The 18,954-nt window shown below is 36.7% G+C and overlaps 1 protein-coding gene across 1 annotated transcript; it reads left to right on the top strand.

Annotated features, from left to right (window-relative positions):
• Positions 1–5,129: 5,129 nt before the first annotated feature.
• LOC120309042 (serine protease 27-like) lies at positions 5,130–15,980 on the top strand. The gene is made up of 6 exons (XM_039345836.1): positions 5,130–7,355; positions 9,736–9,762; positions 10,493–10,655; positions 12,008–12,279; positions 12,716–12,885; positions 14,163–15,980. Exons 1-6 carry the CDS (start codon positions 7,244–7,246, stop codon positions 14,460–14,462), a joined length of 1,044 nt encoding a protein of 347 aa, XP_039201770.1. The 5' UTR covers positions 5,130–7,243; the 3' UTR covers positions 14,463–15,980.
• Positions 15,981–18,954: the final 2,974 nt, after the last annotated feature.

The raw sequence follows: 18,954 nt of genomic DNA, 5'->3' as shown, positions 1-18,954 counted from the left end.
GAGAGTTGAATCCTAGGTAGCAGTAGATGATTCTCTCTCAGGATGCAAAGAGAAAATATATCCTGTAAACTCCATATCGGCATCAAGAAGGGCATCCAGTGTGTAAATGCTCAACTCCATTCAGTTACAGTGACACTACCCTGAATTAAGGGATTATAGGGTTGTAAAAAGGGAGTAATTACATAATCAGAACTGACAGTAATATGTTGTGGGGGGGAGGAGAGTGGTTCACAAAATAGTTTTACATTTTACCTTTATTCCAGTTATGTACAAGTAGCTGTATTGTAGTGACAGATGTTTCTTTCTTTGAATCATCCACTATTGCTTACTGGAGGAGAGTCATAAAAATAACATTCTTAATACAGTTCCACACCCAAAGATTCTTGTACACTCATTTCTGTCCATGTACCGTTTCCCAGCTAAGCAGATTAAAATAACCAAAATATGAATGAGTAATCCAAAACTGAGTAATCTGGCTGGCATTATTGTTATTTTAAATTTTTCTTTCTGATAGAAAAACAAAAACTCAAACAAGGTACTGAAAATTTCCTTCAGGTGTTTTTCTTATTATTTTTATCATGTATTGCACAATCTTATGCATGTTTACTTTGAAATGCCCCGTGAAATCTTCCCTAAATTACTGTATTTAGAATGATTGACTGAATGAATGTTAAATGTTAAAACAGCTTCTGCCGTAGCAAAATTCTTAACAATATTATAACAGCTACTATGAGGTAAGAGACATTTCATTGGTCAGTGGAGTTGTTGAATGCCTTTATACAGAGAGATACTGGACTTTTCTATAAAAAATATCTTCCATCCTCTGGAATAGAAGACCCTTAATAGCAGAATAGATGAGCCTTACATATTAATAATGGGCACCGCTTTTTCCAGTTCAAACATCTGAATAACAGAATATGTGTCTGTTACATCTAGATTTTGAATTACATCCTGCCCCTTCCTCCCTATTGTTTTAAATACTTAACTTGTTAGTTGGTTTATTAAAAGCCAGTATGCCCTGCCCTTTCAAATAAATGTTAAGGCTGAGAGTTAAAATTACATGTAGTTGGAAAATCAGGAGTCTCTTTTAAAACCCAATTGCAGGAAATCTGAATAAAGACACATACCTGTACTAAGTCAATCATAAAAAAAAATTAAGGACAAAATCTCACCCTTGTGGCTTCCAACAATAACATTATCTATCACCAAAAGTACAACAATTAAATATTATTATATAGGGGTCTGCATGCTTTAAGAATGATTTGAAAAATGGGCTTTGGATCTTGCAAGAACACAGCCCCTCTCTGCTATTTATTAAAGTAGCTCAGTGTTTTCCAGGCTTCTATACAAGCTTGGAATCCTGAAAGAAAGATAGTGCTGCTGCTTTAAGGAATCCACTCACTAAACCTGATTCTATTGATCTTCCTCCATCTCTCCCTCACAGAACTGCCAATTGCCCTTCCTCTTTCTGATCTATGTAATTCTCATCTAAATCATGGTCTTCCCTCTTTGCTCCACTGCAAAGCATTCTAAACTCCGTCTGGCACTAGCTTTGGAAGCAATGTTCAAAGATGCACTGAACAGGACAATTGTGTTGTTTTAATGATAGACAATTGTTCAATATAGAAGGAAGATGCATTAGATTGTGATCTACTTACTGCATGAAAGACTAGTATAGTTAAATGTTGGATCCACAATTCATATTGTCCATGACTACTATAAAAACATAAAGGCTCTCCTGGATCTATCATCAGCTCATCTACTTCTAACTTTACTGCCACAAAATGGCCAACTTGATTCATCTTGGAAGCTCATAACTGGAAGATAATAGTCTCATTCTATTGCTGCCTCAGAGGAACCACTATTTAAGGCATACCACTGTGGTATGTCTTGGTGGTATGTAATAAAGTAATAAACTGCCATCAATATTAGCAGCAATTGATAACCTGATCCTCCATGACCTAATTGGTCCACTTTTCAAAACTTCTATATCAGTTGCCTTTAGCAGAAGTGCTGGCAGCAATTTCATGGTTTAACTAATTACTGTGTGAAAACCTATTTACTTCTCATCATCTGAATTTCCTTACATTTATTTTATTTGTTATTAAATTTTGCCCCATCCAAGCTGCTTTCAATAAGTGCAAAAAAATAAAATCCATACTATAAAGAAATAAAGGAATAAAATCAGTGTCTTTTAGAATCAAACTCTGATTCAAGGAATAACATAAATTTATTGCATTATTTCTGCCATGCACGTGGGTGTCCTTGGGAGAGGCAAGAGGAACTAATGACAAAGTGTACATCACGGCATCAAGCGCAAACTTCACTCCTTTCATTCTTGTGTCACAATGTTGCAAACAAGTGTATAAGGGAGGAATTTATAGCATGACATCATGTTATATGTTTCCTCATTTTAACATCTAAACTTACCACAGATGCCTCTAATTGTGCATAATTCCTATAATTCCATCATATTTCCCTTCTCCTGTTTCCTATTAACCTACCCTCTAACCTAAACAACATTATTGTAAGAAATTACAAATTATTATTATTACGGATCATCATACAGTCAGCCAGAAGTTCACTGGATTTGGCATTTATATCCTTATTATTATAATATATTCACAACAATATGAAATTACAGCTGCCAATTGTTTACCTGCATATGCCTCAAGTTCTTCTCAAGAACCTAGATTGTTGTAATGTATTGGTGGAGTATTGGTGCAGATCCAAACAGTGTAGTCTTTTGTATTAACAGATGGAAATTTTCTAAATGTGCAGATTTTTAAAGTACTATCCAAGATTTTTTCATCTGGCATCCATGTGCCAGTAACTACTGGGACCAGCATGCCAGTTTATGCCATAATCTTTCAACTTGAATTTTCAAATCTTGATACTTTCTAAACTTTATCTTTTACTATCCCCTGATATTACTATATCAATTATCCACACATTCTTTTTTTCAACTACAATTTAAATCTGATACATGCCAAGATTTTATCAGTTTTTATTCAGAAATCCCACATTATTTTAATCTGTTCATCTTCATCTAGTTTTTCAACTAAATGTTGTCTTGTGCTGTGTTCCTACCAATTTTTTTTTATGTGGCACATCATAATTTTTACAGATATTCCAGTGAATTATTTTGGCAACTGTGTAATATCATTGTGATCTTCTTGCATTAGCCAAGTATATGATCTATTGTTTCTTCTGCTTCTTTGAACAAACTGCACTTTGAATCATTTGGTGATTTTTTAAAATCTGTCCTTAATTCCATTCATTTGAATAGCTTGCTCTTGAGCACCCAAAATCAAGCCTTTCATTTCTTTTTAATGTTCCATTTGTAGGCCATTGTCAGATTTTATCCTTATTCATTTTTCCCTCAATTTTTTGTAGAAATTGAACATATAATGTTTTCCTTGCCAGCATTCTATTTTTCTGATGTTTGTGTTTTGTTTCCTGTACATTCAGTAAATTCTAATTTTTAAACAACATCAATGCTTGTTCTTAACTGCCTTTTATGTAATCAACTAATGCCTGCTTTTCTTCTTTGGCAGTTTGTTTGACAGACGTAAGCCTCTGCCACCATTTCTCTGCGGCAGGTATAATCTATCAATGTCACTATGGAGATGTAATGCATAGTAAACAGTCATAGGTTTTCTTGTTCTTCAACCAAACTCTCCATTTAATAATTCCAGCAGTGTATAATATCACAGGCATATCCCAGATATTGATGGCCTTGATGGTGTCTCCACTGTTCAATTTTGTCTTCTGTAATGTTCCCACTTTTTGGATACCTTCTCTACTAATATTTTTAACTTGTCCTTGCTTGATGTTATCAAACTCTAAAATTCACAGATACTTGTAGGCTTCTTCCTGGTGGCTCCTGATAGTATGGCCATCATTGTATAGGTAATCTACTTTTAGATTCACAGTCTGAGACTGCTACAAATTTAGTAATTCAGGTCCTAACCAAGAAACTAAGAATTATTAAGGCAGTGTTAAAAATATAAGCAATTCCAAGCAGGTGGCTATTTTTTAAAAAAGTAGGGTGTTCTCGTCTGATAAATTCAATATTTCCAAATTCCTTTAGAATTGCTCCAAGAGTTCCAATTATGATTGGTATCACCACTGATTTCTTTTTCTATTCAATTTAATAGAACTGAATAACAGAGTTGGAAGGGACCTTGGAAGAGGAGGAATAATAATAATAATAATAATAATAATAATAATAATAATAATAATAATAATAATAATAATAATAATAATAATGACCTTGGAGGTCATCTAATCCAACCACTTGCTCAGGCAGGAAATCCTATACCATTTCAGACAAATGGCTTTCCAGTCTCTTCTTAAAAAGTTCCAGTGTTGGAGCATTCATAGCTTCTGGAGGCAGGTTGTTCCACTGTTAATTGTTCTAACTGTCAGAAAATTTCTCCTTAATTCTAGGTTGCTTCTCTCTTTGGTTAGTTTCCATCTGTTGCTTCTTGTCCTGCCTTTGGGTGCTTTGGAGAATAGTTTGACTCCCTCTTCTTTGTGGCAGTCTTTTAGTCCAACCCCCTTCTCAAGCAGGAAACACTGTACCATTTCAGACAAATGGTTGTCCAATTTCTTCTTAAAAACCTTCAGTGTTGGAACTTCTGGAGAAAAGCTGTTCCACTGATTAATATTAAGAAATGGTGGATGACCATAAACAAACAAGGAATTTTTATCTGCAAGCCCAGTATTTTGAAATTTCTTTTCAATTATTTTTCCTTAGGACTACCATTATCCAGTATGGCAACATCAATGAAGCAGACATCCTCCTTTTCAATTACTGTTATATCAGGCATGTTATAGACAAGGTGCCTGGCTATATCTTAGTCCCATAAATCCTTAACCTGCTCATTTTCCAAAACCTTCTCAGCTAAACTACCCTTCCGATAGGTTTTACTATATTTGAATGCAAACCTCCAATAGTTTCCAACAAATAATTTTGGCAATTTGATCATGATGCTGCTTATAGTCAGTTTGTGAGATTTTGCTGCAGCTACTGATCATTCTTTTCACTACAAATATGACATTTGCAATTGTTTGCTACATGTTCACCTTCATGCAGGTAGTTGGCAAAGCTTCTTTTTGACCCACTAAAATAAAGCCTTCAGTTTCTTTCTTTAACACTCCATGTGGGATTTATCAGTTTTCCCTTGTACATTGTTCAAGTATTGACCATGCACTGGATTATTCTTCCAATTAAGAAATCAGTTTTGAATTGTTTCTTTTTTATAGTCAGCCTTCAGCCTCTTGTTTTCAAGAGCTTTTCTGGGCTGATTTTTAGCTTTTTTAATGTAGCCATTCAAGTCATGCTTTTCTCCCACCACAGGATTTAAAATCTTTTCCTCCAGAAACTTAGGAGAATGTTGGAGAGAATGCCCATTTTTCATTAGCATATTTGTCACAATCCCTCCTACTCTACTTCTAAACATATCAATTCAGACTTCTTTTCCATGTGAAAAAAGAGAGAGAGAGAAAGCATTCATTCAATATACACCTTTAATACTTTTATTATCTTATCATTCATCAACTCAACTGTTTCTCTAGCTGGCTTCCCAATAATGATATTCAATAATTATTAATTATGTAGACACACATGCACATAAGAATATTACTAATTATGAGTATGCAAAATTGAATAGTAGATATATTTGTATTGTATTTGGGTTGCAAAATATCAGATGACCAACTAAATAACTGTTTTCTAGTGGCTGTTAGGATTTTTTTTTTACATGTATAAAAACCCTAGGAAATGAAATGTGTTTTTCCCAAAAATATTACAACAACTTTTCTCTGAATTCCTAACCAACATAGCTACTAGCCATCTCCATGTGAGTTTTAGCTGCAACACATCTGGGAAGACCAACTTGGGGAACATTATTTTAAAACAGTAGCTAAGTAGGACTAATCCATTTTTTTCTTCCTTCATAATCTACCTCAGTAAAAATATTCTCTCCTTTCCCCAAATTGTAGATCTCAGTCTCTGCATTACAAAAACATAAGCAGTGGGAAAGTCAAGCCACTAAAAGTTTGCTGTAATGCTTATTGTAATTTAAATAAAGATTTGCTTCAAAAACATTTGGAATGCTGACTATTGTTTTATTTTTCAGCCATAGTCCTGGAAAAGATGTTAAATACTTATAGATATTGAGGTGTGTAAACAAAGTAAACTCTTGTTCAAATCATTAATTTGGTTTAGAAAATCAGACCAATACAGATGTTCAGATGAAATCTTCCAAATAGATTTGCTGAAAGACACTAATATTGGGTAAGCACTTATTCCATCTTCAAGGGCTGAGATTGAAAGGGTTCCTTATTCACTAAAGCTCAAGAGAATAGCCACAGATGATACAGTATTGATTAGAGGTGGAACCTGTAAACAAGTAGTCGCTATTTTGTTTTTAAACTACTTTTCCCATCATTTATTCCACATATTGAAAGCAGCTTATAAAGATTTAGTTAACAGGATATTCCTATATATGCTTAGAGTTTTTCTTTGAAGCAAAGTCTACTGAATTGAGTGGGACCTTCTCCAAGATACCTTGATACAAGATTACAAATAATAGTAAAGTCATTATTAAGGCCACAGAATTGTTAAAGAATAGATTTTTCTGTATTGTTTGATTATAGATTGTGTTTATCAATTTCTTAACAAAAAATTGACCACCAAGAACCCATCTCAGCTACTTTTCAAATGACTTGACTTCTACAGGTAATACATGAAAATTTTGGAAGAAAAGGAAGGTTGGACAAGCTGAAAGAATGCCAACTGACTGAGTTAATTATCCTGTAGAAATCAGAAAAAATAGAGGAACTCCTAACTGCAGGCAGGGGAAAAACATACACATACAGGTTGAATATTGATCAGACTTGGGTTTATGAAGGGTCATGTTATGAGTCATGTGGAAGATGATTGGCAAAGAAAAAAATCCCAGTAGTTGGACTGACTTGATGGAACAATAGGCTTAGAATTAGGGAAAGGGGTAGCTTAAAAGGAAGGAAGCAGTCGTCAAGTTAATTTACTCAGCAGGTTTCGTAACTATCCTAGCAGGCAAATACCAAAAAACTGGCAGGATTCCTAGGATGAATACGCCCCTTTGGGGCGTGTGTGTATGTGTGTGTGTGTGCATATATAAGCATCCAAAGTCTGAGTAGCCTAAATTATACTCTTCATTTTGTAAGACTACCACATCTTACCTTTTTGTGTATGAGGAAAACGAAGGAAGGAAACAAAGAAATCAGCCGTGGTGTTATGGGCCACCACCAGCAAAGACTAGGGAGAAGATTGTTGCTACTGATGCTCATGCAAATGATGACAAGTAAGTATTAATGGTCTTCCTGCACTTTCTCACTAATGAAAGATGGGACAGACACAGCAATATCCAATATCCTAGATTAAATGCCAAAATTCCATCAGGGTTCAATATTTGTAGTGGATCTTCTCTTCTTTTCTTTCCTCTCCCCTCCCCTCCCTTTCCTTCCCAGCAAAATGCAGTGCTTCTGAAAGGATTTACTAAATTTTCAACGGCACTAGTATGAAACATGTTTAAAAATTAGGTGCACAATTTCTTTTCTCTGTTTTGGGAAGGTGAGGGAGAAATTTGGCTGGCAGGCTTGGGCAAATGAGGTGAGCTAAATTTGATTTCATTGCAGTTACATTTGTACTCAATGAAAAGGTCGTGTGGAACATATGATTACTCTATGGGCATGTTTTAATCATTTTCTTAATTCATCACAGTCAACACATTAATTAGAATTGACCTCAGGAGCCCCACTTTATAGGGCAATTAGGGTGACTCAGAACTTCCTACTGTCACCATCAAGACTAAATAAGGAGGGAACCTTATTTAGGAAATAGCCATCAGACAGCTGATTATAAGAAGAAGCTCAATGATATCTTAGAAGAAACTTTGTCTGGGAGGAACTGATTTTGGGTCATGCAAAGACAGGCCTAGGGCATGAGTGAGGTATCACTGGGTTATGTTGTCTGTTGGGTTATGTCAATGTTCTAATGTCTGCTGTCCAAAAAGAGAGAACTTTAAAAAGAAGGTGTTTCACCCAGTGAGTCAGCCTGGCTCTCAGTTAATGAGTTTGTGACAGTATGTAACATTTGTGGACCTTCTTATTGTTCTGAACTATTTTATCTTCATTATCATTGAATCCTAAATCTTAAACCTAAACTTCTTGGTAGCTCTGATTTAAGCTTCTGTGTGAAATCATCTATCACTGTGGGATGAAATATGATTTGTATGCTGATGATATCTAATTATACATATCTGCACCTGGAGAACTAAACAATGCTTTTTATATCCTCTCTTAATGCCTGGAATTTATGAGAGTCTGGATAGAGAACAGCAATCTTCAGTTCAACCCTGGCAAGACTGAATAGCTTGTGTTTGGAGGCCTTCCAAATCTGGAATTTTACCATATTTTTTACTGGATGGATTTGCACTGCCCCAAACAAACTCTGAGCAATTGGGGGATATTTCTGGGCTCACGGCTCTTGTTTAAAGAGCAGGTGGCAGGCATGACTTAGAGGGCCTTTGCACAACTTTGTGTTGGTCATCAGTTGTGCCTGTTCCTGGATAGGCTCTACAGGTAGTCCTTGACTAGTCACTTAGCAACTATTTAAAGTTATAATGGACTTCTCCAAGACTACTGTATGTAAGACCCAGATTGAAATTTCCAATGGTTAGAGCCCTCCTCTGATCACATGATTGCATTTTGGGCATTTAGCAATCAACCCACATTAATGACTATTTGTGATTTGCAACATCTTTTGCTGGAAACTGGTGTTTATTTCCGGTTTCCAACAAAAAGCCTGCTTGCAGACAATGGATCCGCTTAATGATCGTGACATTTGCTTAACAAGCAAAAAAGATTGTAATATTGGACATGGTCATGTGGTGTCCCATTGATGACCAGAAAGACTTACAATAATAATTCTAGGCTCAGTTATGATCCTAAGTCAAGGACTACCTGTAATCTCAGTTATTCATGCCCTGGTCACAATACAGGCACCTTACATCTCTGTTCCATGGGCTGCATCAGTTGCTAGTTTGCTTCTGGGTTCAATTCAAGATACTGAGATTGATCTTCAAATCACTGTGTGGCCTGGTTATTTGAGGGATTACTCTCCATAGTTACATATACCCACTGCATCAGTTCCAGAATTATGTTATATATGGTATATTATTATATATTAATATATTATATTATTTATATAATATTATGTTATATTATATTATTTATATAATATTATGTTAAGACCCAAAAGATGAGTCTTTTCTGCCATAGCACTCACTCTCTGGACTCTCTTTGCGCCCCTGGTAGAATTGGCCCTGACCCATTGACTTTCTGGAAATCCCTTAAAACCTGGGGATTTTGTGGAATGGCTATATTGTATCTAAGGCCTTGAATGTATTCTCCCATGGTATTGTTTATATTTATGTTTTAATAAGTTCTTTAAATGGTTTTAATGAGTTCTTTAAACTCTGCTTCTTTGTTTTACTTGTACATCACCAAAATTACATCTGTGAGATGGTCAGCTAGATAAATGTGATAAATAAATGAAATAAATAAAATAAGCAGCTTAAATATAAGTAATACCTATACTGCAGCTTCCAAATTATTTGTATTGTATTAAAATAGTAATCTAAGCTGTAATTCTCATGATTTTATATATTTTTTTCTTTTTAGATGTTGAACCAATCTATGCTACCAGAGGTGAGCATCAGTTATTTCTGCTTGTATATTGACTTGTTAGCATGCTATTGATTAGAAAGTTTATCCTACTAAATACTAAAATATAGGGGATGTGAACAAATACTATTTTCACTCTAATGTTCTGTGAAGTGTAGCAATCTACAAACTATATAATAGAAATTGTGGCAGTGCTGTATCTTATCTCAACTAAAGCTGAAAAAATATTGAATATTGCCTTTACTAGCATCAAAGTCATTTACAGAATATTATTAGTCACATGGTCCATATGCACCCCAGTAGGTCATCACCAGGCTCAAGAGGTACACAAAATGTTTCCAAAAATGCATTAAAAAATTGGAGGAACCTAAAGGATTCTTTGAGAAATGTGAAGGAGGCTGGATCTTTAGAAAGGGAACAAGATTGGAAGAGGACACTTGGTTCTTGGCAACGTGGAATATGAAAAAAGTGGGTGGGTGGACAAATAAAAAACAGACTTGGGATAATGGTCTTGGGCTAATCACAGCCAGAGGAGAGGGGAAATGCAGTCCAAAAGGGAAATAAAAACTAAAAGAGAAAAAATGGAGGCATGGAATAAGGAGAAACAGAGCTTATAGTCAAGAAGAGATTGGCTAACTTAAGAGTTTATAGATTCATATCCTTTAGATTTCAGCTCTTTTTCGAATCTAAATCCAGGTTACCAGAAAATACCCTGTGACCCTACAGGTACAATAAACCTTTCCTTTTTGCTCAGTCTGTGGAAAACAGGGATATCTAGACCGGATTGTAGGGGGTAAAGATTCCCGGGATGGAGAGTGGCCTTGGCAAGTGAGCATCAAATTGAATGGGGAACATCACTGTGGTGGTTCTCTTGTCACAGATCGATGGATCATCACAGCCTCACATTGTTTTAGTCTGTAAGTATGCACTCTACAACCTGACATCTTTCAGTCCTGTTTCTTGGGAAAACAAAATTCTTGGTAGAGTTTCAAAACAGACTTCCAAAGTCTCCCAGTGCCTTCCCAGCCAATGGGGGAATTCACAGACAATCTTCTAAACCAGATTCCTTATTTAATAATGGTTGTCAGCCATATATGGTAGAATAGAAAAGACACCATGTAGACCTGAAGCTATTATTAAAACAACTAAACCTATTATTATTAGAACAATCTAAAGCTATTACTAGAACAATTATTCTAACAGAATATTATGAGTTCTGATTGTGCTCCCCTTCCTGCCTCTTTTACCTTCAGGTAAATTATGGGGGCTATTTGAACCATTTTCATAAAGCACTTTTTTGCCTGGGCTCAAGCCTTGTTTATCTGATCATTTGCTTTGGTAATGGAACTTTTCTCTGTCCTTCAAGACCATCCTTCTTTATATTCACTACGATCACATCTATTAAAGAAAACAAGACTGCATGTCTTCCTATACTTTGCATAGAGGGGGCTTTAAGTCAATCTTCACACTTAGTGATTGCCTGGCCAAGTACTTGCACTTTTCATATTAACTATAAAGATAAAAATGCCCTCAAACTGAACTTGACTCCTGTAGGTTTGCCATTGTTGTCTTCTGATTTTTTTTAGCTTCTCAGAATAACCTGAGATTTCATCTTTCATCCAAGAACCATCAACCAAGCTTCATCCTGCTTAGCTTCAAAGCCCAGAAAAATTCAACCACATGGTGAACTTGCAAAAATAAATGAATTGATTTCAACCTGCATTTGAATCAGTTTGAGATGAAACTGAAAATTTGGTCATGACTAATTTAAATTTCATAGCTGAAGAAACAATAAAGTTTTTTACTTCTTATTTTTGTATTCTTTTGCTTACCTTTCAAAGTTTTTTTTTCATTTCCCCATTGATTTTATTTTAATTATTTTTTCTATAAAACTAGGATTTTTAAAAAATTAAGAAACAAATATTAATTATAAAAACACAAATCCAGTTGATCAATAGTAGAAACTTTCTTTAGGATATTTGAAAGGATATTAAATGTATACTTCAGACAAGAACAGTATTTTTGTTTTGATGGTAGCATGTATTTTCAGGTTTGTGTATTTTTTAACATATAAATTTAATTTTATCTAGATATAATTTTATATGTTCATATGTGCTGAGAGAGAGAGAGAGAGAATGATGTACATTAAAAAAAAGGATTTATTTTGGACTTTGATTCAGCGCTACAGCTCATCTTGTTTGGCACCAAAATTAATTCCATTTGTCATATAAAGACTTTTTTCTCTCTTTCTCATCTGTGTGCCTCTCAGGATCAACAATCCTTCTAATTTTACTGTACTAGTTGGAACACTGAAGCTTTCAGACCCAGGGCCTCATTCAATCATAGCCTCTGTGAAGCGCATTATTCTCAATCCCACCTATGAAGGGGATTCAAGGATTGGAGACATTGCCCTCATCCAGCTGGAGCAGCGACTGCCTCTGGCCCAACATATCAGCCCCATCTGTATCCCCAATGCCAACATCAACTTCCTCCCAGGACAGAAGTGTTGGGTCACTGGCTGGGGGAATATTCGAAGTAAAGGTAGGTGTGGAAAATGAAGTGAACTTATGGAACTTCTACTATATATAATATTCAGATTTGGTCTGTTTGGGCAATTTTTTGATATATGATATGATTTCATCACTTGTAGTCTCCCCAGTGTCCATGGTTCAGAAGTGGTTAAGTCTAACACATTTGGAGGACATCAAAAGAGACTTTTTATCATGATTAACTAGTGGCCTACAACCTTTTGGGCACCAGGGACTGGTTCCATGGAGACAGGTTTTTCTGCAGACTGGAAGGGGCATTATTTTCATGTGCTGCCTACATCCTGCAGATGGGGCTTTGCTTGTTTGTGTGGCCTGGTTTCTGGTATGCCGTGGATGGGCACTGGGTCACAGACTGGGGGTTGGGGCCCCCTGTTTTAGATTTTATTGTGTTCCTTTAAATTAAACCTCTTAATTTACTCTCCTTGCAGAAGGACGACAGAACTCTGATATACTACAAAAGCTAGAAGTTCCTATAATCAGCACAAAAAAATGCAACACTCTCTACCGCCAGGACTCTAGACAGCCCAGGGCCGTAAGAGAAATTAAAGAAGATATGATATGTGCTGGCTTTGCAGCTGGACAACGGGATGCTTGCCAGGTAAGATTTTGCTGGGTTTTACTCAATAAATTAATTAGACTATACATGTACAGTTCATGAGGTTTGGGCACCTTCGTTATTTGTTATTGAGATTTAATTGCAAAACTCTGTATAATAGCCAAGAGTTAGCATTATTTTTGCTGCCTTCAGGTAATTATCCTGATTTTTGAAGCCCAAATATGGTATCTTCACTCCTAGTTAACTGAAAGGCACGTACACATACACAAATATATAAAAAAAATTCTTCTCACTCTTTTGTGTCTTTTTAGTATGATAGTGAAGATGAAAACTGGATTAAGTCTTGGTCCATATCCCTGTCCATATTCCATGCTAATGATCCATGATGGTCCATATTCCATGATAATGATAAGGCATGGACCAATATGGATTGGTATGCATAGTTTGGGCATATAATAGAAATACACAACCAGCAATCACAGATAACACCTCACTTTTCTCCAAGTGCCATGACCTAATAGTTGGGTCACCCTTGGTTTTGATGTACCAAAGCTGCTTTTTCAAAAGGCAACTGGATTTTGTTTTTCTTGAAGATATTTTGCTTCTTCAGTTCTGACTGAATGGTGGAGGATAGAAGGATTTATATTTCTTGCAGTCATCTGGTCATTAGCACTCTTTCTGAGATTTGTTGAGGCCACTAGGAGGTTTATTCATGCCAAAAGGACTGTGTTGTTGAACTATTCAGGTGACCCCAAGGTCACAGATAAACTTCCAAAACTCTCAGAAAGAGTGCTAATGACCCGATGCCTGCAAGAAATATTAATCCTTCCATTCTCAACCATTCAGTCAGAACTGAAGAAGCTTCTTGGATGAGAAGTGAAACATCCTCAAGGAAAAACAAAGTCCAGTTGCCTTCTGAAAAAGCACCTTTGGGACAACCATGACCTGGATGACTGAGAATCTCCATAGAACCTTGATTGAGATGTTTCTGTAGCATGCTTTTGAAGTTGGCATCATGCTTTTTCAGTAGCTACTAGGGCCATTAAAATGGAATTTCTGATTTATTGCCTTTGGGGAAATAGAAATAGGGCCAAATTTGAATTCTTATAGATAAATTGATTTTCTATGGACTTCTTCAACTTCAGGTAACCTATCTCACAGTGCACCTTTCAAAATAACAGAAAACATTTATCTCTGCTATTATTCAGTAACATATCCATCTATATTCTTTATCCTTTGTAACACATGCAGAATTAATAATAAGCATTTGATTCCATCATTGTCCTTGTTTATCCTTAAGATCTGGTCTTTCTGCGCAGGGTGATTCAGGTGGCCCACTGGCCTGCCGGATGGAAGACTTTTGGTTTATTGCAGGAGTAGTGAGCTGGGGAGATGGATGTGCCCAGAAGAATCGTCCTGGAGTTTATGCAAGAGTGTCGTACTATCAGCAATGGATCCAGAGTCAAATACCAGAGCTCGTAGACATGAATAGTAAAGACCATTGGTCAAGGGTGAATTACAATAGTACCAGTAACAGTGCCTCTACTGGAAGTTTCAATTTCATCTTCCTCTCTGCTGCCACCATTGTTTTGCTGCTATTATCTCAGCAGACTCTTTAAAAAAGAGAAGCAGTTATTTCTCCTGGGAAGATGTTTGTGTTGATCTTTTCTACTCTGTTTTGGAAGAAAACAGAACTTATCAGAAATGTCAATAGGGAAACAAAGGATTTCAATTTTTTCCCTTCCTTGCTGTGATGAAGAATTCACTCCAGCATACCATCTTTGGTGCTGATACTCATGAAAGTGATGGATATCCAAAAGCTGAGAGTATTCTCCATTCCAGAAATACTATTTGAACTAGAGGATTGGAATAGAGGAACCCACCATTGGAAACTTTTCCAATTCCTGGAACAGATTCAGTAATAGATATGGCAGCCATTCTATTAGCCTCTAGTTATATTATGGCTCATTTGTTTGATTTATATCCGTCCAAGAACTGCATTTCAAGCTTAGGCAACTTAATAAATGGTGTTGTTATCATCATTGTTGTAATTGCTAGAGGGAAGAAGATCCAGTCTACACCCCCTACTATATGGGTGCTTCAGGGTTGGGTTCTCTCTCCCCTTCTAGTTAATATTTATATGAGGCCACTGGGTGAGGTGGTCCATTGGCATAGGGGGCAGATATCATCATTATACAGATGACATCCAGCTTTATATCTCTACCTCAAGCTCTTTGAGTGATGTATGGGCATCCTATCTCAGTGTCTGGAAGTTTTGGGGAAATAGATGAGGGTTGCCATAGCCCAGACAGATCTGAAACATAGTGCTCTTCCTAAACTCAAGGCTCCTGTTCAAAGAGCAGGTGGTAGCCATGGTTAGAAGAGCTTTTGCACACCTTCAGGTTGTGTACCAGTTGCACCCATTCCTAAACCCTGCTCACAATTACTCATGTCTTTGTAACCTTTTGTTTAGACTACTCCAATGCACTCTACATGGGGTTGTCCCAAAGATCATTTAGAAACTTCAACTGATGCAGAATATGTTTGTGCAAGAACTAAATGGTACCAGGTATAAAGCATACATAACATAACATCATTACTGTATGAGCTGCATTGGTTACCAGTATTTTTCTCGGTGCAATTGAAGGTGCTAGTTGTCACCTTTAAAGCCCTATATGGCTTGGAACCAGGTTATCTGAGGGACCGCCTTTTTCAAAGGGTCTCTACCCATCCAATTCGATCTAGTAGATTGGGCATGCTGCATATCCTGTCAATCAGAAAATGTCAGCTCATGGGATTAGAAGATGGGCCTTTTCTGCAGTAGTGTCTGCCCTTGGAAGTTAGAATTGTCCCAACCCTGTTATTCTTTTGTAAGGCTTTAAAAACCTGGTTATTTTCCCAAGCCTGAATGGGAAAGGCACTGAATGTGTTAAGGACCCCATTTCTTGGCTTAATTGTTAACTGGCCAAGTATCTTAGCTGCTGCACATATTTATTTTGGGTGTTTTTTATTGTTTTTATTGTTTTAGAATGCTTTTATTGTTTCAACTGTAGTAATTTTTTTAATTGTAAACCACCCAGAGTCATTGACTGAGATGGACAACTAAATAAATTGAATAAATAAATAAATGAATTAATTAATGAATGAATGAATATTACTAGGCAGACTGATCAATGGGGTATCACAGTTAAAAACAGATGACAAAATGCATGCGTATATATTGCAACTCAAGAGGATCTGATAGCTGAAGCAAGAAAAGTAATCATCTCTTCCTCCATTGTTCTTTGCACACCTTTTTCCTTATGTCAAGAGTTCTACCTGGTTACCCTTCAACAGGTTAGATGACCAGATGACCAGTCAAACTATGAGCATCACATTAATTGTGGACCTTCTTGTGAGAGGCCCATAGCAGGTGCCTATGCAGCAGTGTACCTAACATGTAATAAAGGAACTAATAAAGGAGAATATTTGTTGCTCAGGATTGAAATGAGGAATCTTTGATGCTCTCTGAGCTTGGTTGTTTTCTTGCAGACATTTCATTAACCAAACTAGGTAACATCATCAGTGCTAGTGATAGCACTGGTTAGGAGGTTAGGAGAGCCTTTGCACACCTTCAGGTGGTGTGCCAATTGCGCAATTCCTGGACCAGGAGGCCCTGCTTACAGTAACTTGTGGCCTTGTAACCTCTTGTTTGTTTAGACAACTGTAATGCACTCTACATGTCCAAAGAGCATTCAAGAGGAGCAACTTCATTTCTCCTACTGGTAGAGCTGGTTTTACTTAGCACTTGTGGCAGTGAAATCTTATTGCTAAAGACCACTAGGATGCGATGCTGCAGTACTTTTGCTTTCCTGTGAGGGTCACCCAACATTTTGGGGAGGAAATTTAGATCAGAAAGTCAGTGTAGAAGAAAAGGACAATTCCAAGCAACTTTGAGAAAAGGAGAAATCCAACAGAAAATTCCATTCAGAAATTTCTCAACATTGTTAGTGATTTAAAACCATAGTCGGTAGAAGATTGATCAGCATCTACTAGTAGCACATTGGTCGTTTCCCTTTTTTTAAAAAATATATTAATTTATGCTAAATTATATTGCTGGAATCAAGAAAGTTCAGAGTGAAACGGAAGCAGAATTTAATGTGGAAAAGGTTGATGTAAATGTGCTCAGGAAATTTTTATTCCAGCAGTTATGCCAGGTATGGCCATTCATTGTCCACCTAGCTTATGTTTGCATTTCCCAGAATGCCTAGGATTTTTCCATTAAAATGTGTTATTAAAAAAATACTGGATTCTAAATTTTCTGAAGGCGTGTTTTTTGTGGTGTTTCTTGGAGCCATGGTGGCACAGTGGTTAGAATGCAATACTGCAGGCTAACTCACTGCTCACTCCAGGAGTTTGATTCTGAACACTCAAGGTTGACTCGGCCTTCCATCCTTCCAAGGTTACTAAAATGAGGACCCAGATTTTTGGGTGCAATATTCTGACTCTATAAACCTCTTAGTGAGGGCTGTAAGGCACTGTGAAGTGGCATATAACTCTTACGTGCTATTGCTATTGTGTATTAAATTAGAGGAAAAAAGCAAGAAGTGCTTAGACAATGTTTCTCAACCTAGAAGATGTGTGGATTTCAACTCCCAGAATTCCAAACACTCAGCAAGGAAGGTTGTGGAATTCTGGGAGTTGAGGTCTTCATGTATTCAAGCTGCCGAGGTTGAGAAATACTGCCTTAGAACATAAAAACAGAAAGAGCATCTTGCTGGATCGAACTCCTGGTCCATTCAATCCAGCAGTCTGTTCTTACAGAGGCTATGCAATTGCATAAAGAAGCTCAGTAGTCTTCCAGCAGATAATCTTCAAAGCAGTTCCACTGCCATCAAGGCTAATAGCCACTGATCCCCATGACTCTCATGAATTCATGAAACCCTTTTTGAAGCAGCCAAGTTCATAGTCAGCATCACATCTTACTCTTGCTTACTACAGGACAAGATAAATTGGGAATGGAGTTTGGGTGGCTAGACAAAAAAAAATAAAAAATAATATTCTGAACAACTCCATCCCTTATCTTGAACCTCCAAGCTACAGCTAAGCATTACAATTTACACTTTGCTTGAATGACAGTTTACTTAGTCCTCCTTTAAATATGTATTTACTGTTCTCTTCTCTGCCTTTGAAAATTGAGAGGGAACAGATGCTTCTTCCAAAGCTAAATTGCTGCTGGCACAAACATTCTTAGCAGGGTTGTTTTATGAAATGACTTGAAGGTTTACTGAATCCACAGCATGGTGCTACATATTTAAGACTTATGCATTGTTTGCAGTATAGCGAGTACATGGTTTTTCTAAGATGTATGTTATTTCTCAGCCATGTTTTTCCATGTTTAATAGCACTGCTTCTGAAATGCAACTCCCATACATCTTTCAATGGTCTCCCTCCCTCCTTTCCTTCCTTCCTTCCTTCCTTCCTTCCTTCCTTCCTTCCTTCCTTCCTCCCTTCCTTCCCCATAAACTCCTTGAACTTGGACACCCAGATGGCACATAATTTCTCTCTGATTTGAGACAGCTCTCCCTTGGGGTGAACCAAAGATGTTGGAATGGGAATAATGCCACTTTGTTAGCTGTTATTACCTAATAGCTTCAAATGGTGAGAGTTGAAAACAGACTTGTGACAACCTCCTGGAAAATATTGTGTTTTTTATTCTGTGTTTGAATACACAGAAAGTTAAGCTCATCACCCATCCACATTGCTTCAATACCCGCCCCTTTTCACTTCCTCACTCTTTCTTTCTTTCAATCCAACCAATGTACTTTACAGTCTTAAAATAGGAGTCATTAATCTTCAGATTTGGGTCTGATGGCAGCTTCTGGGTGTAAAATTGAAACTCGTCTAACAGGATGAAACTCAATCACTGTGCATGACTTTTCTGTCGTTTTCAAGACAAAACTACTCATCTGAAGCTAGACTGACTTATGAATAATATCTATCACTCTGCCATAAGTTGTGGTCCTTGGGAAATGGCACAAAATTTAAATCACCAATCTTTTCTCTTAACGACAGGCAATATTTCAGCTAGGGTTATTTCTTTCAGTCTCTGAGTGGTGGAAAGATGATAAT

The sequence above is a fragment of the Crotalus tigris genome, unplaced genomic scaffold (assembly GCF_016545835.1).
Source record: "Crotalus tigris isolate CLP2741 ecotype Arizona unplaced genomic scaffold, ASM1654583v1 scf7180000017977.1317863, whole genome shotgun sequence".
NCBI lineage: Eukaryota > Metazoa > Chordata > Lepidosauria > Squamata > Viperidae > Crotalus > Crotalus tigris.
Note: the sequence above shows the minus strand (reverse complement) of the source record. Positions and strands in the feature narration are given on the sequence as shown.

Bases quoted from the DNA above. Each gene is read 5' to 3' on its own strand.
- LOC120309042 (XM_039345836.1), top strand. From the start codon at position 7,244: ATGAGGAAAACGAAGGAAGGAAACAAAGAAATCAGCCGTGGTGTTATG. The intron at 9,763-10,492 runs GTGAGCATCAGT...CTTTTTGCTCAG, and splicing joins ACCAATCTATGCTACCAGAG to TCTGTGGAAAACAGGGATAT. The intron at 10,656-12,007 runs GTAAGTATGCAC...TGTGCCTCTCAG, and splicing joins GCCTCACATTGTTTTAGTCT to GATCAACAATCCTTCTAATT.